This window comes from Dermacentor silvarum, chromosome 3 (genome assembly GCF_013339745.2).
Source record: "Dermacentor silvarum isolate Dsil-2018 chromosome 3, BIME_Dsil_1.4, whole genome shotgun sequence".
NCBI classification, from domain to species: Eukaryota; Metazoa; Arthropoda; class Arachnida; order Ixodida; family Ixodidae; genus Dermacentor; species Dermacentor silvarum.
The window spans coordinates 229959955-229985319 of NC_051156.1; the positions used below are offsets into that span (position 1 = coordinate 229959955).

At 48.8% G+C, this 25365-nt stretch overlaps 1 protein-coding gene across 5 annotated transcripts in view; it reads left to right on the plus strand.

The window, feature by feature from the left end:
• The window catches only part of LOC119446843 (tyrosine-protein phosphatase non-receptor type 11-like), a 197206-nt gene that overhangs the window by 125117 nt on the left and 46724 nt on the right, over positions 1-25365 (plus strand). For all 5 annotated transcript variants that reach the window (XR_007466205.1, XR_007466204.1, XM_037711408.2 and 2 more), the window contains one exon: positions 5487-5638. Coding sequence is in view for 3 of the 5 variants with exons in the window: in XM_037711408.2 (XP_037567336.1) it covers positions 5487-5638 (152 nt within the window). In the remaining 2 variants the exon portion in view is untranslated. The remainder of the gene's footprint in view (positions 1-5486; positions 5639-25365) is intronic.

The window sequence follows — 25365 nt, forward strand, 5'->3', positions numbered from 1 at the left end:
TCCTGCAGGTAGAGGCCAAGGATGCGCAGAGTGGGAGTGAGGGGGATAGGGGATCCGTGTAAAGTGATTTGGATGGGCGAGTTAGCAGCAGATTTTGGTCTAATTAGGAGGTGTGCTGACTCAGAGGGGGAACACTCAAGCCCAATAGATAATGCGTGAGCGCAGATGGTGTTGGCTGCTAATTGTAGAGTTTACTCAATTTCCCCGTCAGAGCCATGAGTGGTCCATGTGGTAATATCATCAGCATGCAGGGTATGCTTTAGGTGTGGGATGACATTGAGTTTCTGGGCTAAGGGGATGAGAGCAATGCTAAATAGAAGTGGGGAGAGAACCGTGCCTTGAGGGGTTCCGAACTCGCCAATTGTATAAGGGGGTGTGCAGAGCTGATCAATGTGCAAGGAGGCAGTGCGGCTAGAGAGGAAGGCGCGAACGTAGTTGTAGGTTTTAGGGCCTACGTATAGTGCCTGCAGTTCCTGTAAGATGGCAGCGTGTCGAATTCTGTCAAATGCCTTAGTGAGGTCAACTGCCAGGATAGCTTTAGTAAGATGGGGGATGGTATCATCAAGCACGTTGTGCGTAATTTGGAGTAGGGCATCCTGCGCAGATAGATGCGCACGAAAGCCCACCATACTGTGGGGGAAAAGGTGATTCTCGTCCATGTACGTTGTTAGTCGGGCAAGGATTATGTGTTGAAGGCCTTGCCGAGACAGGATGTAAGAGAAATGGGGTGGATGTTCTCAAGGGTGATGGGCTTGTGGGGTTTTGGGATAAATATGACTTTTCCATGCTTCCAGGAGGCAGGGAGGGTACCTGCTTCCCAGCACTGGTTAAAGCAAGTGACTAGGTGAGATATGGAGGCATCATCAAGATTTCGGATGGCAGCATCGTAATTTGATCTTCCCCGGGTGCAGTATTGCGCAATTTCAAAAGGGCTGCGCGAAATTCTTATTCTGTAATAGGGGCGTCAAGCTGTGGTTGGAGTAAGCCCGTGTACTCGGGATGTTTTCAAGGAAGACTTGAGGTGGTATAAGTGCATTTCACCTGCGCGAGGAAGGCGCCGGTGTCCTGCCGATGGTTATGTGTGAGGCGGTGAATGCTAAGACGCGTCTGAGTTTTAGATTGCGTGAGATCTAGCATGTGGTGTAATAGGTGCCAAGTGCGGGTTGTGGAGAGATTGCAGCAGAGGCCGTCACAAACCTGAGCCCAGTTAGCTTTGCAGAGAGTGGCACTATGGTGTTCTATTTGGGATTGAAGCTGGGTGAGCTTGAGTTTTAGTTTCCTGTTGTGCTTTTGAGTTTTCCAATTTTGCGTTATATTTTCTTGAGCTTCAAAGAGGTGGGCCAGCTTACTGTCGATAACAGGGTTGTCCGGAGTAGTATTGAGCGTTTGGGTATGTTGGCGAATGTCCTTCTGTAACTGAGTAGTCCAGGTGTCTAGGTCGAAGGGGGCCTGTGCTGGCTGCGCTTTTCTAAATTTACGTTGCTGGTCCCAGTTAATGTGCCTAGTGGTAAATCTTCGCTCAGGTCGGCGATAGTTTACTGCTATGCAAATTAGGTGATGGTCGCTACCTAGTGTGGCTTGCGTTCTTTCCCACTGTAGATGGGCCAAGTTTCTACTAAGCGTGAGGTCTGGGCTAGTATCGGCAGTAACGCTGTTACCAACCCACGTAGGTAGGCTGAAATCATTAAAGATGGTTAGGTGGAGCACCAGCGTTTCATTGTATAAAACTGTGCCTCTGTGGTTGGTGCGTCGATAGCCCCAGTCCACGTGAGCGCAATTAAAATCGCCGGCAACCAGGATGGGGTTTGATCCGGCTATTTGGGTTACGGATTTGAGGAGTGGACGGGAGTAGGTGAATAGGCTGTCGCGGGAGAAGATAGCAGTTAAGAATGAACAGGGGAGAATGTGCAGGGGTGGGGGGTAAAATTTCGGTGAAGGTGTGAGCCATAGGGGAGGTAATGTCATGCACCGCGTAATGCAAGGAGTTAGACGTATGTAACCACCCGAGGAAAATCAGTGGAGTCCGAGGGGATAACAGCGTATCCTGGCAGTTGCCTGCAAACATTGGCGTCCTGGATAGCAATAGTGTCTGGTGGAGACAAAGAATTGGCGATAATCTGTTGCAGAGGGTCACGCTTTCGCCGAAAGCCCCTGCAATTTCATTGAATAATTTGTAAAAAATTATGGCCCCTCAGATGAGCCATGCTGAAGGGTGGCAGGACGAAGGAGAGGTGTGGAAGGTGGGACTGCCAGAGGAGAGGCCGTTGAGAGTCCAGGTATAAGGTGAGCTAAATGCTCCTCTACTTTGGTCATGATGCTAGATATGACCCTATCCATTATACGGGTAATGGTAGCTTCAATCATAGTCTGGCACTGTGCAGTGACCTGCGCAGTAATGCGCTCTGTGAATTTGGCTTCTAGGTTTTGGGCGAGATCCTGAAATTTGGCTTCGAGGTCTATAGGTTGGGCTGAGCTCTCATCAGGCCTCCTCTTTTTCTGAGGAGGTTGGTCGGACGGGGTGGATGAAGAAGATGGGGGTGGTGGAGTGGGGGTAGAGCAGGGGTGGATGTAGAGAGGGCTGCCCTGAGCTGCTTTACCTCTTCCCGCAGAGCCTTCACTTCCGGGTCCTGGGAGGTCGTGATGTTTGTCTTGGCAGCCTTGGAAGCCCGTGTAGAGGTAGACGGGAGGGTCGTGCTAAGCGGGGGAAAGTCCTTCTTGGTAGGGCACTTTGTCTTCTGAGGCGGTGGGCTGCGTCTTTTCGCGGTGGCATTTCTTGCCTTACACGAGCCGGTGCTCGTGAGATGCTGCCCCCCACAGAGATTGCAGATCTGGATGCAGGAGGGAAGATCTTGCGGTTCATGCTTGTCCCCGCACCGCGGGCAGAGACCACTCTTGGGGTGGGGGAACACGTCATATCTGTGGCCCAGTCGACGACAGTTTGTGCACGCGTCTGGACTTCCTTGTACGGCGTGCATCTATACACTACACTCATGTAACGTATGGTGTGAGGGACTGGCCCGTGCGCAAATGTGATCAATATGGAGAGGGTCCTACCCATTCTGTGGGCTGCGATGATATCAGCTTCCGGGTTGCGGGTCTGGAGGTCCCGTAGCATCTGTTCCGGTGTTTCTGCCCAGTAGGCTTGCGAGATGACTCCGCGCGCAGCAGCGGGCGGCGGTGCGATGTAGGCGGCAACAGGGTAGCTGGTCTCTTGGAGGACCACTTCCTTGAGTTGGACTAGGTGAAGGGCCATTGACTCATGAGGTGTAGCGACTGTGAAAGTGTTGTTCGTAGGGTGGATCCGGAGGTGAAACTCTCCCAGGTCCCGGTCAGCGGCCGTGACTTGTAGAGCTTGCATGAGTGGCTGCGCCATGGCTCTGTTCAAAGCGAGGCCTCCTCTTGGTCGGAAAACTACCCTTACAGTGTCGGGAGGGAGTGAAGCAAGTTGCTGACTTCACAGTGCGACTGTGTGCGTCACGCGCAGCTGTTGTTGTTGAGCGCGGTATGTCGGCTTGAAGGTCGCAGGGGTAGCGTCGGCTAGAGTACCGACGGCGGACGCGGGAGACTTAGCTCGAACAGAAGCTCCATGAGGAGGTACAACCAGCGTTTCTGGGCTTGGTTTTCCACCCTTGTATGCACGGAGTATCGTGGTCCACTCACTCGCTCTGAACGTTGTCTCTTCACCCTGCGATTGCACATCCATGGCTGTTGGGGATGGGTGCCCGTCCGGTGATAGGCCTAGCCTCTAGCGAGGCAAGACCCAGTGCGGCGGCTGGCAAGGATCAGACTTTCCAACGTCGATACGGTCCGAAAAAAGGTTGAAATGCAACAGTGGCTGTAACAGTTGAAAGGTACTCACCTTTAGGAAGCGTTTGGCATATGAGGTGAGGCACTAGGGCGTGTGGTTCGCACGAAAAGAAGATTTCGCCCGGAGCCGATGCGGGGCATGTCTTGCTTCTCGAACGCGACACACGTTCCCCCTCCTTGTCCTCGTTTACAATGGATGTGTGTGTCGCCGGTGCAGCTTAGCAAACCTCAGTTTCGGGTGATATTGTACACGGTGACTGGGTGGATGATGTGAAGCTTTAGCCACAGCTTCAGAGAACATGCAAAAGTGCTTTCCGAGCTGATGACGCTACGGCCAAACGGCGAAAGCAGCGTATATGCTGCTAATATAATATATATTGTTCTAAAAGCGGGGCTAAATATGTATCCCAAGCTATCCAAACTTCCCGCTCATGAATTGAATCAGGATTAGCGTGTTTCACTCTTCGTTCTTTATTTGGCAATTATTTTGAAACAGTGGCTTGTGATGTTTCTGACTCAGTAAAGTTCCTTGGTACGGTCACTATCTGATTATTTTCTGCCTAATCGCTCAAGGGTGTGCTCAATTCCGATAGATTTGTTCTTGCTGCGCACAAGGCTTGAAACGTAGCTGTTCTGCAACACCTTGTAGCAAAGACGTATTATCGCTAACTCGATTACTATTGTGGACCATCACGAAACATTCAGCTTCGACCATGCGTGCGCTATCGGTGTAGTACCATCATTTATTGTGTGTATATAGTGCGCATATATTCAAGTGTGTGCCTGTTCACTTGACACGTTGGCAAAAGAGTGGCCGTAAGTTTCCGTGCCAGTCTGTGTAGATGTGTGTAGATACTGTGCGCGAAACGTACTATGACAGGAAGCGGCGGTACTCCCTTTGTCATTGTTTAACGAGCGGCACTCACTCTTGCCAACGTTCCGGGGTTCCTTTCTTTGAAGGCTAGCGATACAACGCTGGCGGATGAGCAAATTTTTGTATCCTCGAGGAAAGCCGTACATCTCGGAAGTTCCTGAAACATGTACGGACAGTTGCATCAGCGGTCCGCGAACTTGGCCACACATATTCATTGCATTCATTAATATGCCAGTCACTATTTTTGCAGCGAACTTATGCACATGTCTTCAATCCACATGATTCAATCCAGCATGATTTGAGCACTGTGCGTTAGCGAAAACTCAGTTGCATTTCCGACAGCTGATCGCACAGAAGCAAGGACGGTAATGGTTTCGTATTCGTGCGCGGTTGCTGAGGCAACATTCGGTGCGCCGCCGAAAATTTCTCTAGAACCAACTGCTCTGCGAAAAGGGTCCATAGTGCTGTGAGGGTGGGTGCAACATGGGAAAGTCACCTTGGTCATGCACTTACACCAGTGCAATTGACCACAGGTAGTGACACTGCTTGGAGCCCTAGTGTACGACAGAGGACCTACCAGTGTGCTTCATTTTTGTCAAACGCTTTTCTGCGTTTTCTCTTTAGCCACTGAGTGCGGTGTTGTGAGAGCTTGTGTGCTAAGCTGCACATGGCGAGGTTGTAATACCCACCAAGAATCGGAGCAGAGTTGGGATTGAAGTGTTGCTGCTGTATTTTTGATGGTGTTCAGGCTGATTGGGCACTCACGTGGGTTGTCACTGCAAGCGTTTTTTCTCCTTATTTGCAGGGCTGAGTTGTGAGATTGACATCCAGCGGACAATTCAGATGGTGCGCATGCAGAGGTCTGGCATGGTGCAGACTGAGGCCCAGTACAAGTTTGTGTACTTGGCTGTGGAACACTACATTGAGACACTGCAGCAGCGAATGCAGGCTGAACAGGTACTGCTGCTTTCGTGAGGTTCAGTTCTGTGGCTGCATTTTGCATAGTGGCGGAACACATGTACCGTGCTTTGGGTGCACATTAAAGAAGCCCAGGTGGCCAAAATTGATCCGGAGCCTTCCACTGCATCTCACATGGCCCCATTGCATCGCTTTGGGACATCAAAGGGGCCCTGCAACAGTTTTAAAGCTTTCTTTGGCTCTTTCATCTATTTTTGTGCTCAGTGGTTGGGCGCTGCCAATGCAAAGGGTGCATGCTCCTCATGCAGCAAAGTTGCGAGGCAAGTTCAGTGACCCTGAATCTAATGCGCACCCAACAAGCTTAAACTATGAAAATAAAAGTGCACCTGAATGTAACACGCCGCCGATTCATTTAAAGTCGATATATCATGCCCCCCTGTTCACAATCAGAAAAAATAAGACGGGCAGAATTTACCTGCAAAGACGGATGTTAGTTTTAAATAAGCTTTTTTAATGAAAGTGGTGCATTGGTGTCGACATTTTCGCTTAATTGGCCACAGAAACATAGCACACAAGTGGTGTTCTAGAGTCATCACTTTTAGAGATACTGTTAAACCTCGCTATAATGATGTAGGTATATATGGCAATTTGCTTCGTTATATCAAAAGTTCGTTATAATAAAATTAGATCTTTTATGCAAATAAGTACAGTCGCCGGTAGTCTTCTTTCACATGGAAGAGCAGCAAGATTTTCTGAGTTACCGGGCAATCGGAAAAGGCAAATTTGAATAAGAAAAAAATTCATTTTGTTAAAATTGAGAGTGTGCGATAAAAGACATGGTTTCATGCCATTTCAAAGATATCTTCTCTGGCGGTACGAAGCAAAGCCAGCCATGCTTTCGCATCCACTCTGCCCCTTCGGCTAATAGTGTCGCCTGCAGTGGGGCGACGCTATCTTGAAATGTGCCGGCAGCTATAGTGAATGTGTGTTCTGCCTCTCGCTCACTATTAACGCATCTCTGAAAGTCAAGATTACGCAACCTCCAGTATTAAATGGGCATGATGCCACACTCTCTGGTTACGCCCACTTATTGGACATGCAGCAGGTTACCTCTAAAACAGGGTGCACGGGCTGCGTATGCACTTTGCTGAGCTGACAGCCATGCGAAGCCAGGCTGCACTAGAAAGACATGCGTGGCAACCTGCCCCCCCCCCCCCCCCCCCCCCCGCATGCTTGATCACGTTACCGCGAGTGCACTCCCTTTCCAATTTCCTTTTGCTCGCATGGGAGACAGCGCTTATCAAGCCAACATCATTCTCAGCTCACCCTCGCATGCTTTCACTCGTACCCAAAGCAAACTGCATGCGGTGCACGATAGGATCTTTTGCACCTGGACTTTATATGGAACATGACGCTTTAATGGTCGCTCTTGGTCGCGCGATGTGCAATTTGAGAGGGGCATTTACAGGTTGCCGCTTGTAATTAACCATTTGATCATCTGCATCCTCAAAAGTGTTTGTTTATTGTCTTGGTATCCCTTCGTAGTGCCAGTGAAGTTTCTTTATATTGAAATCTTGTACAAACACACTTCGTTATACTGAGGTTTTAAATATAGTCGAACCCCCTTATAACAATATTTAAGTGCCACAAAAATTCCATTGTTATAACCGATGATTGTTCTAACCAGGGGGTTGCATAAAAAAAATCAAAATAGGGGGATGGCAAAGCTGTTGAGAGAAAACCATAATGGAGGGGAGGCCAGTGCCCCTCCCCACCACCCTCCTCCGTCCAGCTGCTCATTGTGTTAACTTGTTTAACTGTTTAACTCTGCTTCCTGTGCGCTCCGATAGTGTGTGACATGCCGCGGCTGTTGGCATTCAAGAATGGCATTGCTATAACAACTTTAAAGCGGGGTCATGGGCGGGAAGTGACGTATGCGGTCTCTGCCTTGGCAACTCTTTGGTGGCATCAAGAGGGGCTTTTTAAAAAATGCTGTGGCAGCCTCTCGGCCTCTCAGCAAGATCGCCACAAGCATCTGGCTTGCACGAGAAGCTTAAGAGAAGTCCGTAAGCTTAGCTTGATTTACGCGAAGCTTCCTGACCTCCTTCTCTCACGAATGTCCCTCACAAAGCCCGAGAGGGACTGAATCATCTGCAGGGCCTCCTGCGAGGAGAATGTTAAGGCAGCCCGCTCTACCACGTCATCACTCCTGCCGTCGCCGTCACTATCTGATGCAAGCACGTTTGCGCCGATCACTACATAGGTTAGAAGCACTTCATTTCCAAATCTATAGCAATGTGCCGTCTGTTCATTGGCCTCGTGCATTGCCGATGATCCACAGGCGGATCAGCCATCTTTCGTTCCAACGGCGAGTCAAACGAGGCTGAGAAACCACGTGGCTCGAAACAACTTATACCAGTATCACACGGTGCACTTTTAATCGCGATCAAGCCCGATCAGGATCGAAATTTTCGACTACGATTGGCTCCCTCGCACAGCTTGCACAAAGGCGTCAATTACGACCGAGAAATTTAATCCAGATCAGGCTTAATCGCGATCAAAAATGCGCCATGCAACACCCGCATTAATCTGTCGGCAGAACTGCGCAGTATGAGCCGTATGAGCAGCCAACGAGCAATCGCAGCCAGCGCTATCAGCGCAGTTGGTGCGGCATAAAGCTATTGGCACAGCCCATTCGTGTTCAAAGGGATGGAAGGGTGACGGGAGAGAGACGCGTGAGGTTGGCGATGCGGAGAAGGCTGGGAAACAGCACAGGGCAGCATGCAGCGGCTCGAATTATTTTTCTTTTCAAGGATTTCGCATTCCATTCTCTTTAAGCGCGGACACCCAGTAGCCAGACTTCATCGTTATAACCGATAATGCGGCACAGTGCATTGTAGTAAGCGGGTTATTTCACTCTAGAAAACATACAAAAGTCGACGATGCAGGTTGTCAAAATTAATCCGGAGCCCTCCACTACCGCGTGCCTCATAATCAGAACTGGTTTTGGCACGTAAAACCCCAGAAAGAAAAAGCAGCAGCTTCTCACTGTTATAACTGATATAGTATTGTTAAATGCGGTATCGTTGTAAGCAGGTTTTACTCTACATGGTGTGCTATGGATGAGAAGTTATAAAAAGTTAAATACTTCGATATATCGAGAATTTTGTTATATTGGAGTTCGTTATAACGAGGTTTAACTGTACCACTTTCATGAGACTCTGCAATGGACTTGTATGTGTCCGACAGCGTTCCTGGCACTGTGCACAGCTTGGCACTGCACCAATCACGTTGGGGCCAATGATGTGTCCGGTGCTCAGTTGCACGAATCTCGCGAAAGTGATAGAAGGGGTATAGTAGAAAAGGGTAGTCCAAAAGTTATTGGCCGAAAATGCTGTTGAAGATAAAAGTTGAGCACAAAATGAACTGACGGCAACCTTCACAAAATTGTGCTCTGTCACCATTTTGTGATGGTGATGACGGTGCGTCTGATGGCTCTGACAGCAGGCTGTCGCCAAAGCTGCAAATGCAGGTTTGGTTTCGTATCCGATAGTGACATGCAGCAAAATTTTCGGACCGGTATTACAGATTACAGCTCCTGGAAACCAAGTGCTGTCCACTTATACTACCATTACAGATGTGCTTGTTAATGGCGTTGAAAGCCTGTATCATGTACTATAGTGGTAGAGTTGTCTGCTACACTGTGCGGCGCATAGAAGCCGACGAGAAAGAGGTTTCGAGGAGTGTGTGTGGCACGCTGAATTTGGTGTATGGGCACAAAAAGACAAAAAGAAATGAAACCCTGAAGACGAGCTGACATATTGTCTCTTCGTCTCAAGGCTTGTTCGTCCCCGGCGACGGCGCCTGCTCTTTCCTTCGAAAAGGCTCTCGCCTTTACCAATGGCTCTGTTCTGTGCAGATTCACACAATGAAACAACAATTGCACGAAAAGAGATGCCGCTACCGGGCGGAAGGCCGAAAGATCTTCTACCTGGACGAGACATGGGTGACGGCGGGACACACTCGGTCGATCGTTTGGACAGACACCGTGGTGCAGAAGCGTGGATGCCTGTTCGCTCGAGCAAATGGCCTGACGACGGGTTTAAAACAACCTTCTGGGAAAGGTCAGCGCCTGATCGTGACGCACATCAGCAGCGAGGATGGTTTCGTCGACGGCCGCTTGGATGTATTCCAAGGCCAAAAGACAGGCGACTACCACGAGGAAATGGACGGCAATCGCTTTGAAGGCTGGTTCAATGACGTTGTGCAGAAGTTGCCAGCTAGTAGCGTCATTGTTTTAGACAATGCACCTTACCATAGCCGGCGAGAAGAGAAATTGCCGACGACGGCCTGGAAGAAGGAAAAGATACACGAGTGGCTCACAAGCAAGAGCATCACCTACGATGAAAGGATGATAAAGAAGCAGCTGCTTGAGCTGGTGGCATCTGTAAAGTCACGCTTTCTGAGCTACATCGTAGACAACACAGCTGTAAGGGCCAGTTGCATTGTACTCAGGCTCCCGCCGCACCACTACGAATTTAATCCCATTGAGCTTGTGTGGGCCAAGGTCAAAAATGGCATCGCTGCGGTCAACAGAGACTTCAAGCTGTCCAAGGTCGACGTCATGGCTTACAAAAACATTAAAACAGCTTGAAAATAAAAAGAAACGCCTATTCCGGATCGCAAAGCTTAGAGGTCGTCCAAATGCATGGGAGAAATATTACGAAGCAGATAAAAACTACCTTTCTGCTCTGCATCAAGCAAAGCACTCATTTTACCACTTAGAATTGCCCAAGCTACTAAAAACTAATCCCAAACAGTTTTGGAAAACACTAAAAGCCGACGAACCGCGAGAAATCGTACTCACCAGTGATGTGAATGAAGCGATTAGTGACGTGGATTGTGCCAACTTGTTCAACACCACGTTCGCTACAGTATTTTCCGATGAACTGACCGCACCCTCCCGTTTACCTTTACTTCACTTTGATTACGGCATGTCAGCGATCACTTTCTGTGAAAATGGAATTTCATTCATAATAGAAAATATTAAATTGTCATGCTCAGCTGGAATGGACGAAATTAATTCCAAATTCTTGAAAAACACCAAACACAATGTCTCACTTTATCTCACCCTAATTTTTTCACAGTCACTTTCTTCAGGAGTCATTCCAGACGACTGGAGGACAGGGAAGGTCGTTCCGGTCTTCAAGTCAGGTAGCAGAAATTTCCCACTTATTTACCGCCCTATATCTCTAACAAGCGTCCCCTGTAAAATCATGGAGCATGTGATCTACTCCCACATAATTAATTTCCTTGACAGCAATCACTTTTTTCATCCTTCACAACATGGCTTCCGCAGGGGGTTGTCATGTGAAACACAGCTTACCGTTTTTCTACATGACATCCACACTAACCTGGATGGTAACGTACAGACTGACGCGATCTTTCTTGATTATGCGAAAGCGTTTGATAAAGTTCCTCACCAACGATTGCTTGCGAAGCTCTCCCAGCTAAATTTACATCCTATTGTCTTAACATGGATTACAGAATTTCTTACTAATCGATCGCAATATGTTGTTATTGTAGTGGGGAATATGCATGTAGGCGCCGTGGGCATTGCCATCGCTTCGGCGCGAGACCCGAGCACGAGCTACGGATGCCAACAGCTAGGACTGTGCCTAAAAAGCCACTTGCGATCCCTCGGACGAGTCTCAATAAATCCCCCTTTCATTTGGTGGAGGTGCTGGGTAACCTCGAAACCTGGAACTCCGAAGCCGGACGCTACCCACTGCTACGACCATGCCTGACGACACCGCCCAGGAAGATACACCTCAGCCTCCAGCGGTCATCGTTTCTGGTGTGTTGCGCCAGCGTGATCCTGCCGTCTTTAGCGGCACCGATGATCATGACGTGGAGGATTGGTTGTCATCGTACGAGCTGGTAAGCCGGCACAATAAGTGGGACGACGCCACCAAGTTGCATAACGTGTTGTTTTACCTTGCCGGCGTCGTGAACCTGTGGTTCCGAAACCACGAACACGATTTCACCACATGGACTGCATTCAAGAGCAGTTTTGCAGAAGTGTTCGGGCGTCCCGCTGTGCGCAAGCTTCACGCTGAACAACGCCTACGTGGGCGCGCGCAACTTCACGGTGAAACGTTCACCAGCTATATCGAAGATGTCATTGACCTGTGTAGGCGGGTGAATTCGTCAATGGCAGAACAGGACAAGATAAAACACATTATGAAAGGCATTGATGAGGACGCCTTTCAAATGTTGTTAGCGAAGGATCCGCGTACCGTGACTGACGTCATCAACTTCTGCCAAAGTTTTGATGAGCTACGGAAACAACGCATCCTAGCTCGACGCCCACCTCCCACGGAAGATTCGCTAGCAGCATTGGTTATTGGCGACAACCAGACAACTTTGCTGACTCAGATAAAAGAATTTGTGCGGGAGGAGGTTGCGCGACAGCTCTCCATTTTGCCGACCACGGAGAAGCCTTCTCACTCTTTGGCTCCAGCGATCCGGCAGATGGTTCAAGAGCAAGTGACCGAAGCTCTTCCATCTTCCGTCTCAGCCGGCTCCCGTGGCCGCACCTCTGACGTATGCTGAGGCGGCTGCACGGGCTCCTCGCCTACCGGTGTTCTCTCCTCCGCCTTCAGCGCCTCGCCCGCCGCTGTTCTCTCCTGCGCCTTTGCCTCGGCAGCCGGCGGCTCACGTCTTCGGTGCACAACAGCAGGATACAAATCCTTGGCGCACTGCTGATAACCGCCCCATATGCTACGCCTGCGGCACCCCGGGACATGTAGCGCGCTTCTGCCGCCGGCGTTTCCCGGCCTTCATGGGCACCACGCGAGCCCCCAACTACGGATTCCGACCATTTCGTATGCCACAACAGCCGCCACCGGAAGTCTACGTTGCCGATGACGTACCAGCTCCGGAGTACCAGCCCTTTGGTGCTCGTCGCTCGCCTTCCCCACGCCGCCGCTCCCTCTCACCTATGCGTCGTCGGCCCAGCGCCAGTACTGAGGCGGAAAACTGATTTCCGCAGTTCCTGAGGCACGAACTGCGTCGTCGTCGGAAAATCGAAGTCCTCGCTTCTCCCCCGCTAACGTTATTGAAGTGTCAGTGGATGGCATCAAATCCTTTGCGCTCGTGGATACAGGTGCCGCCATATCCGTGATTAGTGAAAAGCTTTGTCGTTTATTACGTAAAGTGACCATGACGCCTTCGGTAATATCGCTTCGAACAGCCACCGCTCAACAAGTTCAGCCCATCGCTATGTGCACTGCCAGGGTGCTGATTCGAGACATTTTGTACTCTATTGAATTCTTTGTGCTAACCTGTTGCTCCCACGATGTGATTCTCGGCTGGGATTTTCTGTCGTGCCATCATGCCGTCATTGACTGTGCACGTGCTGAGGTTCAGTTCTCCGTTCTATGCGATTTGCCAACTCACGACTTGCAAGTTCCTGATGTTAGCAGGATCTGTGTAGCTTCAGATACTGACCTTCCTCCACACAGTGCTGTATTTGTCCCTCTTTCATGCACATCGCTTGCCGACACGACGGTCTTGTTCAAACCCGCTGCCATCTTCAGTCGCCGCCACCCTATATCGTTGCCTTTCGCCCTCCTCACGGTTCACCATGGTGCTGCGGAAATACTGGTTTCTAACCCAAATTCGCACGTTTTGGCTTTGCGCTGTGGCGAGACTATTGGCACCATCCAGACTGTGGACGATGACGTTATTGTGTCTTTCCCTGCTGCCGACGACCAGGCTACAACTAACGTAACAGCACTGACGCCCCATGTGCCATCTGACCGGATCTCACCAGATGTTTTTTGTCGCTCTATTGCCGATGACCTCGACCCGACACAACGTGAGCACCTACTTAACCTTTTAACTGACTTTCACGCCTCTTTTGACTTGAACCAAGCGTCATTAGGCCGCACAAGTACCGTTTCTCACCACATTGATACGGGGCGACACGCACCATTACGCCAGCGACCGTACCGCGTGTCATCCACCGAGCGTCGTGTCATTACTGAGCAAGTTGCGGACATGCTTGAACGTGGCGTTATCAGACCTTCATGTAGTCCTTGGTCGTCTCCCGTGGTACTGGTTAAGAAAAAAGATGGCTCGATTCGTTTCTGTGTGGACTATCGTCGCCTTAACAAGATTACACGAAAATATGTCTACCCTCTACCGCGTATAGATGACGCCCTGGATTGTCTACATGGTGCCGAATTCTTTTCTTCTTTGGACTTGCGATCGGGTTATTGGCAAGTCCCGATGGATGAGTCCGACCGCTCGAAGACAGCTTTCATTACGCCTGACGGCCTGTATGAATTTACGGTGATGCCATTCGGCCTATGCAATGCACCTGCGACATTCGAAAGAATGATGGACAATCTTTTGCGAGACCTCAAATGGAAGACGTGTTTGTGTTACTTAGACGACGTAGTAGTTTTCTCCCCTGATTTCACCACTCACCTCACTCGTCTACGCGAAGTTCTGACTTGCCTTGCCACCGCCGGCCTTCAACTTAACTTGAAAAAGTGCCGCTTCGCAGCCCGCCAGTTGACCATACTTGGTCACGTCGTTTCCAAAGACGGCGTCCGCCCCGACCCTGACAAGCTCCGTGCTGTCGCAGAATTTCCGCGGCCGACTTCAGTGAAAGAGCTCAGAAGTTTTGTCGGTCTCTGCTCTTATTTTCGTCGCTTTGTGCGCAATTTCGCCTGCATCGTCGCACCTCTGACGAAGCTCCTGGCTGGGCCTGGTGACCTTCGTGATTGGACTCCGGCATGTGAACAAGCCTTCATCACTCTGCGTCGTCTACTTACCTCACCGCCCATTCTCCGTCACTACGACCCGAGTGCTCCGACCGAAGTTCACACGGACGCCAGCGGCGTTGGTCTTGGAGCCGTCCTTGCGCAACGCAAGCCTGGCTTCCCGGAATATGTGGTTGCCTACGCTAGTCGTGCCCTCACCAAGGCAGAAACCAATTATTCTGTAACAGAAAAAGAGTGTTTGGCTATAGTTTGGGCTTTAAGCAAATTTCGCCCTTACTTGTATGGCCATCCCTTTGACGTTGTGACAGACCACCACGCGCTGTGCTGGCTTGCGTCACTGAAAGACCCGTCGGGGCGTCTTGGACGTTGGGCTCTTCGACTCCAGGAATATGACATTCGCATCATCTATCGCTCCGGGCGTCAACATTCTGACGCGGATGCCCTCTCCCGGTCACCCATGCGATCCGACGACACGCAACCCGCATCCACGGACTGCCCGGTTGCTGCGCTTACTGTTTCTGACATGCCTTCTGAACAGAGAAAGGATCCGTGGATTGCGTCTCTCATTGACATTCTAACTACTTCTTCAACGGATACATGCCCTCGAGCCCTTCGCCGCCAAGCCACCCATTTTGTGCTGCGGAACGCCATCTTGTACCGCCGGAACTATCAGCCAGACGGTCGCAAATGGCTGCTCGTCATCCCTCGCCATTTGCGTTCCGACATATGCACTTATTTCCACGCCAACCCACAACAAGCACATGCTGGCGTCCTGAAAACGTACGAGCAGCTCCGCCAGCGGTACTACTGGAGAGGCATGTATTCTTATGTGCGCAAATACATTCGGTCATGTGCAGCCTGTCAGCGACACAAGACAACTCCTCATACGACAGGCCCACTGCAACCTTTACCGTGTCCTGCACGTCCTTTTGACCGAGTCGGGATCGACCTTTATGGGCCCCTTCCATGCACTGCTCACGGAAATCGTTGGATAATTGTCGCAGTAGACCACCTAACAAGATACGCCGAAACTGCTGCTCTTGTTTCGGCTGCTGCTCGCGATGTCGCAGCGTTCCTCTTACGGCATTTCATTTTACGGCACGGCGCACCGCGAGAGCTGCTCAGCAACCGAGGCCGCGTCTTCTTGTCGGACGTTATTAATGAGCTACTGGCAGCGTGCCGCACTATTCACCGCACCACTACGGCGTATCACCCACAGACTAATGGTCTAACGGAACGGTTCAACCGCACTCTTGGTGACATGCTCACAATGTACGTTGCGTCGGATCATTCCAATTGGGACGACGTCCTCCCTTTTGTGACTTACGCGTACAATACCGCCACTCAGGCTACCACAGGCTTCTCACCATTTTTTGTTCTTTATGGACGTGAACCATCATCTAACCTTGACACCGTACTTCCGTATCACCCGGACGCCTCTGAATTCACCCCGCTTTCAGAAGTTGCTCGACATGCTGAAGAGTGCCGTCAACTGGCTCGCTCATTCACGTCGGATACCCAAGGCATCCAAAAAGATCGCCGCGACCACGATCAGCCAACACAGTCCTTCGCCGTGGATTCTCACGTTTGGCTTCGGCTGCCATTCCAATCTCCAGGCCTTAGCCCAAAGCTTGCTCCAAAATATCAGGGTCCGTACCGGATCGTCGAATGTACATCGCCTGTCAACTACGTGGTCGAACCGATGACACCGTCTTCGGACAAGCGCCGCCGTGGCCGCGAGACTGTTCACATCAGCCGCCTGAAGCCGTACCACGACCCCCTCATCGTGTCATCACCTTAGGTTGCCAGGATGGCTCACCTTTGCAGCGGGGGCAATTGTAGTGGGGAATATGCATGTAGGCGCCGTGGGCATTGCCATCGCTTCGGCGCGAGACCCGAGCTCGAGCTATGGATGCCAACAGCTAGGACTGTGCCTAAAAAGCCACTTGCGATCCCTCGGACGAGTCTCAATAAATCCCCCTTTCATTATAAATAACCACCTCTCCACTCCGGTTTCAGTAACGTCAGGCGTCCCCCAGGGATCGGTCCTTGGCCCGCTCCTATTCCTAATCTATATCAACGACTTACCTTTGCATGTATCCTGTAATATACGCATGTTCGCCGATGACTGTGTTATCTACCGCGCCGTAATAATAAACACTCCGGATCAGCTAACCCTACAAAGTGACCTTGCTAACATTTCAGAATGGTGTACCACTTGATTAATGACATTAAACGTTAACAAATGCAAAAGCATGTCGTTCACCCGCAGCCATAACCCTCGGAGGTTTGCGTACACAATTAATAATTTGGTTCTAGAATCAACTAACACTTATAAATACCTCGGTGTCACTGTGTCAAACGATCTGATTTGGCGTACGCATGTGCATAACATCATTTCAGCTTCTAACAAAACTTTAGGTTTTTTAAAACGTCATTTGCGGAACGCTCCAAATCACATAAGATTACTTGCTTATACATCACTTGTGCGACCGAAACTTGATTATGCCTCCGCAGTCTGGAATCCGCATCAAGCATATCTCATCGATGCTCTTGAAGCTGTACAAAACCGCGCCGCTCGATTCATCCATTCTTCATATTCATATGACATCAGCGTCACGTCACTGAAATTACTATCTGGGCTTCCAGACCTCGCTTTACGTCGGCGCATCGCTTCCCTCTGTCTTTACCACAAATTCTTTTACAGTCCTACCCTTCACCAAGCACCTTATATCACGTCCGCATCGCGCATATCATACCGAACCAGCCACTCGAAACAGGTTTCACGACCATGTTCACCAACATCAACATTTTTAGCGTCGTTTTTTCTCCGCATGGCGGCAGACTGGAACGGCCTCCCTCGTGCCATTGTCGAAATAATCTGCCCATCCGTATTTTTACAAGAGGTCACTGACCATCTGCAACTACGTTGTACTTGAATTTTCATTATATATGTTGTTTGTATTTACATGCGTGTATGTATATGTACATATATAAGCGTTAATATGTGTATACATGTGTGCATGTACTTGAATATGTATATGTGTACACATTTGTGTGTGCATATGTTACTTGAACAAGTGTAAAGTCAAATGTTGTACCCACCCCTTAGTGTAATACCCCTGAAGTCAGGGGTCTTTAAGGTAAATAAACTGAACTGAACTGAACATCTTGAGGGAGAAAATCAAGCAGTTAACGGCGGAAGACTGGAGGAAGAGTATTCAGCATGTGATGGACTTGGAGGCAAAGTTCAGACTTGACATGTCTGGGAGTGAGCACATTCAACCCATCATCATCCAGCTGGGTGAAGATGACACTGAAGAAAGCGACTCTGACTGCGAGCTGTGTGGCATTGAGCCACTCGGCGAAGCATAAAGGCTTCTTATTAACGAAAGAACAGCCCTTATTAGGGCTACCATAATTTTGCCGGTGGGTTCGCAACAGCCAACCATCCATTCCGTGACCTCTCAAATAAATAATCAGTTCCATTTATGGCATATTCCTTATAATCGAAGCTCAATTCTGATAAACAACGTCCTGCAAACATTGTTCGCGATTTAAGAAGTGACATAGAAACACATTTAAATGCTGGCATATCTGAATTGAAACACCATTGTTAACCCCGATTATCGTTGGCGGGCTCAAAATGTTCATTCTGGCAGCCACCCTTGGGTTTGACGTGCCTCGTAGTGAAATAGCAGTAGTCAGAGCACGCTTTATGGTTCTGTTAGCAGGCTGCACTGGAAGTCACAGTCATGTCATAGCGAGTGCTGGTGAAATAGCAGCTCACAAGACGAAACTGACAGCCACTGTCAGCAGCTTGCATGCCAAAGCACATTCATGTGGTTGCATTGTTTATTTTGTTATCTGGCTCACACAAGTAATGCGAATAAGAGAACGAATATAAAACTTCATTAGCTTAGTGAGGCCCAAAATGGTCATTCAGGCAGCCACCGTCCAGTTTGACGCGCCCCATAATGAAAAAGCAGTAGTCGGAGCACGCTTTATGGCTCCGTTAGCAGTCTGCACTGAAAATTGAAGTGTTGTCATAGCCAATTTTCAATTTATTAATCTGACTGGAGCAAGTAATGCGAATGCAGGCACAATTATTAACGTGATTAACTTTGCTAGCATTTTTTTGTCATATTTACGTACCGGAAGAATGCTCAGTAAAGTTAACGTGCTTTAGTGAGTCACTTTGTTCATTACAAGCCGTAGGCAAAGTGACGGACAGATTCAGACAGTGATATTGGGGAAGTAATAAATGGTGAAAGTTGCAAAAGCTCTCACAGCACTGCTTTGCTGGACTCCATTCACTAGAAAACTGCATTTGTAATGATGAAAGCGTCAAGACAGGAAATGATACCCCACTGCACAATGTTATGTGTACCACCACATGTGACGGGCAGCAAAACCATCTGTTTATTAAGACTGAATGCAACAACATAGCAAGATGCTCTTTCACAATATGGCACCTTTTCATGTGCACTTCTGGCAAGCTACCGTATGCACTGATGCATAAACACATTAACAGGGGTAAGAGACGAAGTAACTGTGCAAGCCACGTGATGCTTTTAACATTTTGTATCTGTCAATGTTTCTGTTGGCACAGCTGATCGAACTTTCTTTGGTGCAAGTTGGTTAATCACGTTGCGGCAACAGTACAAGAAGCAAGGTCAGAATAGTAGGAGAAAACAAAGCAAGGTGGCAGACTGAGGAGGCAAGGTAGACAAGAGAGAATGGCTTTAATGACATCGAAGAGGCCAGCGCTGCTATTCACAGGACTTGGTGCTTTGAATGAGACGAGTTAATGGAACTGTAAAGAAAGTCGTGGCTGCAGCATGCTTACAAGAACAAATGCAAAAATAAAAGGATAGAAATAGGAATAAATACATACACGCACGGAAGAACTCACATATTCACACACATGAACACAAACGCGAGCGCAAAAACTAAGATCTAAAATACAAAAAAGGGCAAAATAACAAATATACACAAACACACAAGAAAACACGCACACACATTTAACGCAGACACGAGTAGAACTATTAGGAGTCAGTTCACAAGCAGCTGTGCCTACTTTGTCGTACTTTTTTTTAATGTACATATTGGCTCTGTTGCCTTCGCTGTCATAGGGATTTTTTAGTAGCGACAAAGCGCAAAGCTGTGTTGTGGGAAAGCAAGTCGAGCGCTGGCAGCACAGCTTATGCGCGATTGTGTCACAGCAGGCTTTCTACAGCTGGCGCGTGCAGTGAGCGAAGAGTTCTAAGCCACACAGCGACGCGAATTCATGCCAAAGCTCCCTTGTAACGGCACCAGTGTATCAGTCATAATTTTATATTAGCATTGAGGCTGACATTAAGGAAAGAAACACTGCTTCCAAACGCCTGACCGTTAACAATCCAATGACATTCGCTCAAGCAGCGCGTGTTAGTCACTGATTGTTAGAATTGGTGGAAAGCAATCAATCGACGGTGCTACACAACACTCGAACGACGCTGCTAGACGCTCGGCTATCTTATCACTGCTGCCAACGATTGGTCGTTTGCACGCTGAGCTGGCAGCAATGAATCTTTGCATTGGAGCTTGCTTTCACAAATCTTTTCTGTTGAGAAACTCGCAGGTTGGTTTTATCCGCGCACGCTTTTCTCACTTATCCTGATAAATGTTTTGCTCCATCACTTCACCACGTCCGACGAGAAACGCAGGGGCACAGTACACACACCCGCCGCTCACAGTAGGTACTTTGGCGTACTCTCCTCGTCGTAATTTCACTTAGGAGCAAAACAAAGCACCACGGAACAAACACGCACGATATTTGTTTGCAGCCGTATGTCGCCGCGGGATCCTGTTTCCACACGAAGCGCAGCGCAGCGTCACCGATGTTCGCTGCAGTCTTTCTTCGCCGGCTCACGGCTCAGAACAAATGCACGCGGCACAAATTGTGCATCGTAAGCTCACAATAATATTTCCGGCATGACAGACGACCACAAACAATTCAAATTCACTCTGACGAAGGGAGATGCACAGAGCTGACGCAACTCGGCCCAGTTCAAAGCGAGGGCGGCCATGTTAGGCATGTTCTCCGTCGGCGGGGACACCGGCCGTCCGGCTCATGACGTCACCTGAAGTGCGTGCCTTTGGTGGAGGCACGTGTGCATCCGCCTTTGAGGGGCAAATGCCGCTGCCTTCTAAAGTTGTATCCGACTATAAATGTCCTCACTGCAACATCTACAACATTTAAACGTCGTTATAACAAAGTCTGTAAAATCAGCAATTTGCTTCGTTATATCGAAATTTCGTTATATTGAAAATCATACTTGAAAGTTTTTTATCATTGGCTTTATTCAACGAAAGCATAACAAAAACATGGACGTTTCGCCACCTATGCAGAGCACGCAAAGAGCACGCGAGAGCATAGCCAAAAGGCCGGCTTCCTTTGTGTGCTTACCATACATCCGTGGTGTATCAGTCGCAGTGCGCTGGGCTTTGCGGCCGTTGGCCCATGTGCAGTAACCCGTCATTATAACAAAGACAGCGGGACCGCGAAAAAATTCATTATAAGCAGTTTTTCGATATAAGCGACGACTCGTGAAAAGCTAATGCAGTCTGTAACGTGCGTGACGTGTGTCTGGTAAAGATCGAGGCAACTACACAATGGCAGGAACAAAAAGCAATCGAGGGTTTATTGGCACGCTGTTATATAGGCAAACGCACGCGTGATATCAGTGCTGCCCTAATAAAGTAGCGCAGACAGCGCATGCCTGATACGTAACGACAGTTTTTACTTGATTAAAGGCCGTGTCGTAACCAAGCTGCTGCGGTGGCTTACTGGTGCGACCTGATCTTCTTGGGACTAGCGTCGGTATAGGAGGAGATGGCACATGGTGTGCTGCAGTTGGTGCTGGGCCATCGGCGGACGACACTTGAGCATGTGGGTGTGTAGGCTGGCATGGTGTAACATCAACAGAGCTACTTGCACTAGAGTCAGCGGACATGCTCTCGGGCGAACCGCAGTCATAATATTATCACTCTGGTCTGCTGTCAACTGTTCGCGGGTCTGAAGGAGATGCTGTCTGTTACGTCTAAAAACCCGCCCACCTTCTGTTTCCACGTCGTGGGACCTCGGAGACGTTCTACCCATCACATTACCTTTCGGGGACCATGTTGCGTCCCTAAGCCTTACGATCGACCCTTTATCCAAGGGCGATAAAAGCTTTCCGCCGATGTTCTGACGATGCTTTTTGACTAATGTAGGCTGCACGTCGCCAAAGTCTGGTACGTTCAACCTGAGACGCCTGCCTTGACGAAGTTCTCCAGGTGATCGGCCGTCCACAAGCGGTGTAGAGCGGTAGGCCAACAAGCCTAGCCAAAAGGTTCGCGCGAGTCTTCACTTTTCTTCAGGAGGTGTTTCACGATCTGTACCCCTTTCCCTGTCAGACCGTTGGACTGTGGGAAATGCGGACTTGATGTGACATGAGCGAAGTCATATTTTCTTGCGGAATTCTGCAAATTCATAACTTGAAAACTGCGGCCCGCTGTCAGTGCACACCTCCAGAGGTACGCCATACCTGGCAAACATAGCGCTAAGTGCGGAAATTGTTGTTCTTGCAGTGGTGTCCTGGAGCTTCTGGACTTCCAGGAAGTTTGAAAGCGTGTCAAACGCTACGACATACGAACTTCCCCAAAAGAAAAATTGTCTACACCAACTCGAACCCATGCACATAATGGGATTGGGCGCATGAGTAACGGTTCTTTCGGTTGCTTGTATGAAAACTTCCGACAAGTAGAGCAACTCTGAATCAGCAGGGATATGTCGCTGCTGAGCCCAGGCCAGAAAAGCAAACATTGTGCTCTTTCTTTGCATTTCTGCAATCCTAGGTGCCCAGTATGAATTCGGCCTAGGATTTCACGTCGCATGCTTTTTGGTAGGACCACTTTATTCCTTTCAACAATATACCGTCCACGACGGAAAGCTCTGACGAAAGCGGCTTTAGTTCACCCTGAAGGCTCTCACCGCTTGACAAGCTGGAGATGACAGTGCTCAAGTAACCGTCACGCGCAGTTTCTTGCAACAGCTTCTGTCGCGTAGCGTCCGTGACCAAATAGCCCAGGACTTGCACTGCGTGCACTTCCACGTCGTCAGCGGCGCCAGTGATGTCCTCGTGACTAGCCGGAGACGATCTTGACAGCATGTCAGCCAAGACGAGGTGTTTTCCTGGTAGGTACTGCAAAACGAAATCGTATTTCAGAAGTCTTAAAAAAAACCTCTGAAGGCAAGGAGGCATGTCGCAGATCCGTTCAGCAGCAATAGATAGGAGCGGTTTATGGTCAGTCTGAATAAAAACTTTGTGCCCGTACACGAAGTGGTGAAACTTCTCACAGCCGAACGAAATGCTGAGAGTCTGCTTTTCAATCTGCGCAACGCTGCTCAGCTTGTGTTAGCGCACGGGATGCATATGGCCACTGGGCGCCACCATCGTGACACTGCAAGAGCGCTGCACCCATGCCATCTTGTGATGCATCACGTTATTTTGGACTGCCTTTGGGGATCAAAGATGGCGAGTATGGTTGTCGTGGTTAGAACTTGAGTGATACCTCTTCACTCTTTTTTGTGGTTTTCAGTCCACTCAAACACCGAGTGTGCTTTGATAAGTGCTCGGAGAAGTGCAGTCTGCTCGGAACGCCGTGGCATGTACTTTGCAAAGTAGTTGATTACACTGAGCATGCGCTGAACATCACATTTGTTTTTGGGTTCGGGCGTTTCAAGCAAGCTTTTTATAAGTTTTGGGTCCGGCGAGATGCCGTCACGTCCAATGATATCGCCCAGGAATTGTATTTCCGTAACACCAAACTGGCATTTTTTTTTCGTTGAACGTTAAGCCGGCTTTTTTGGCCGCTTTCATGACCGCAACCAGTCTCTGGTCATGCTCCTGTTTTTTTGTTTGCTCCCCATACTAAAATATTGTCAATGTACACATGTACACCAGGAAGACCCTCAAATACTTGAGTCATCGTCCTTTGAAAACTTCAGGCGCTGAGGTGATGCCGAAGGGCAATCGGAGGTAACGGTACCTGCCAAAAGGGGTAGCAAAAGTGCCTATTTTCGACGTCTGCCCATCAAGTGTGATCTGGTGGAAGCCGGAGTTTGCGTCCAAGCAACTAAATACAGTTGCGCCGACCAATTCCCCTTCCATATCCTCGCGCCTTGGGACCTGGAAGTGTTCTCTTTTTATGTGCTCTTTAATTTTCCGGGGGTCCATGCAAGTTCTAATTCTACCGTCCTTTTTCTTGACGGTAACCAAAGGGCTTACCCAGTCCACGGGGTCGTTCTCTTTTACGATGATGGCCTCTCGCTCCAGTCTTCGCAGCTCTTCCTGAAGAGGGCCCCGCAGGGACAGGTGAATAAGCTGCGCTGGTTGAACGACAGGAACCGCTGGTGGTTGCAAGACAATGCTGTATGGTTGCTTCAAGCAGCCTAATCCTTGGAAGAGGTGCTGGAAGTTCATCACTGCTTCGTAGTCTGTTTAGGCGCTTACAGTGGCCACTGTGCGTTGGAAAAGGCCTAAGGCTTCACTCAATCAATCAATCAAAGCAACTTTATTTCGCAACTTTACAAGGCGAAAAAAGTGGCCGAAGAAAAGCTGCTACACTGCAGCTTGACGGCTCCAGCCACCCATCAGCAATGGAGACGAAACACATTTAGCACTTCTAAACCTTCATAAAAAGCATTGTACCAGACATACAATGAATCCAAGATTACATTACAATGAAACACGCCTCTCTAAGGACATGTAGGAAGTAAAAATGAAATGGAAAGGCTGAGTACTCATAATATACATACATAATACAATGCTTCATACTTCGTTTCTTTCACTGGCTTTACTCAACAATAAAATATAACAAAAACATAGACGTTTCGCCACCTATGCGGGTGGCATCGTCAGTACACAAATGGCAACAAATGGGGAATACATCCTATTTATGTATGATACTGCCGTAAACATCCGGCAGGGGGCCACGGTTAGAATTGCATGCAGATTGATTGCGACGGATAAACCATGATTGCACAAATTTTCTTCGGGCCCCATCGGTGTTCCCGTGCTAACGTGGCTACATTATCAAAATCGAACATGTGTCCTTTTGTTAAACAATGATCCACCAGTTCTGTCTTTGCACGTGTGGCATGCGTGGCTTTCGTAGCGTCCCTTAAGTGTTCCTTGAGTCGAGTGCAACGTCGCCGCCCCGTCTCGCCAATGTAGCTAGCACCACAGTCGAAACGTCTGTTTTTGTTATATTTTGTTGTTGAGTAAAGCCAGTGAAAAAACCAAGTATGAGTTCCCCTGGCTTTTGGAACATTTTTTCACATAATCCAATGGTTAGACACACACACAAAAAAAGATTTTTTTTAGTATTATTTTTATTGCGTGAATAAACTTGTCTTTCTTCGTTAACGTTGTGATGTCAATATTCAGTGTGTCATAGTGATTTAATATCGTTGGCAATGTATGCCGAATGCTCTGTCGGCCGTACTGTGTGTGCGAAAAACGAACGTGCCATGGTGGTTGATACCAAAAAGGATATGTTGTCGGGACGTGCTGAAGTTGTGCAATATCGAGAAAAGCATCTAATTTGCCCTGAACTGCTTTATTATATGAACGCAGTAGAGTGTAAGTGTACACATCTCGAACTTTAAGGATTTTATGTTTTTCAAAAAGAGGCCGGTGTGTTCTAAATAGGAGCACTTGATACCGTGTGGACTACCCTTTTTTCTACTAAAACGAGTTTGTGTAGGTTCTCAGCTGTAGTGTTACCCCAAACTAGCACACAATAACACAAATAAGAACTAAACAGGGAATCATAAAGCAATCTTCTAATTGCTACCGGGAGATGTTGTCGGCACCTATTCATTATGCCCACTGTTTTGCTTAATTTAAGGCAATAATGACTGAATGTGCTGGTTCCAGGACA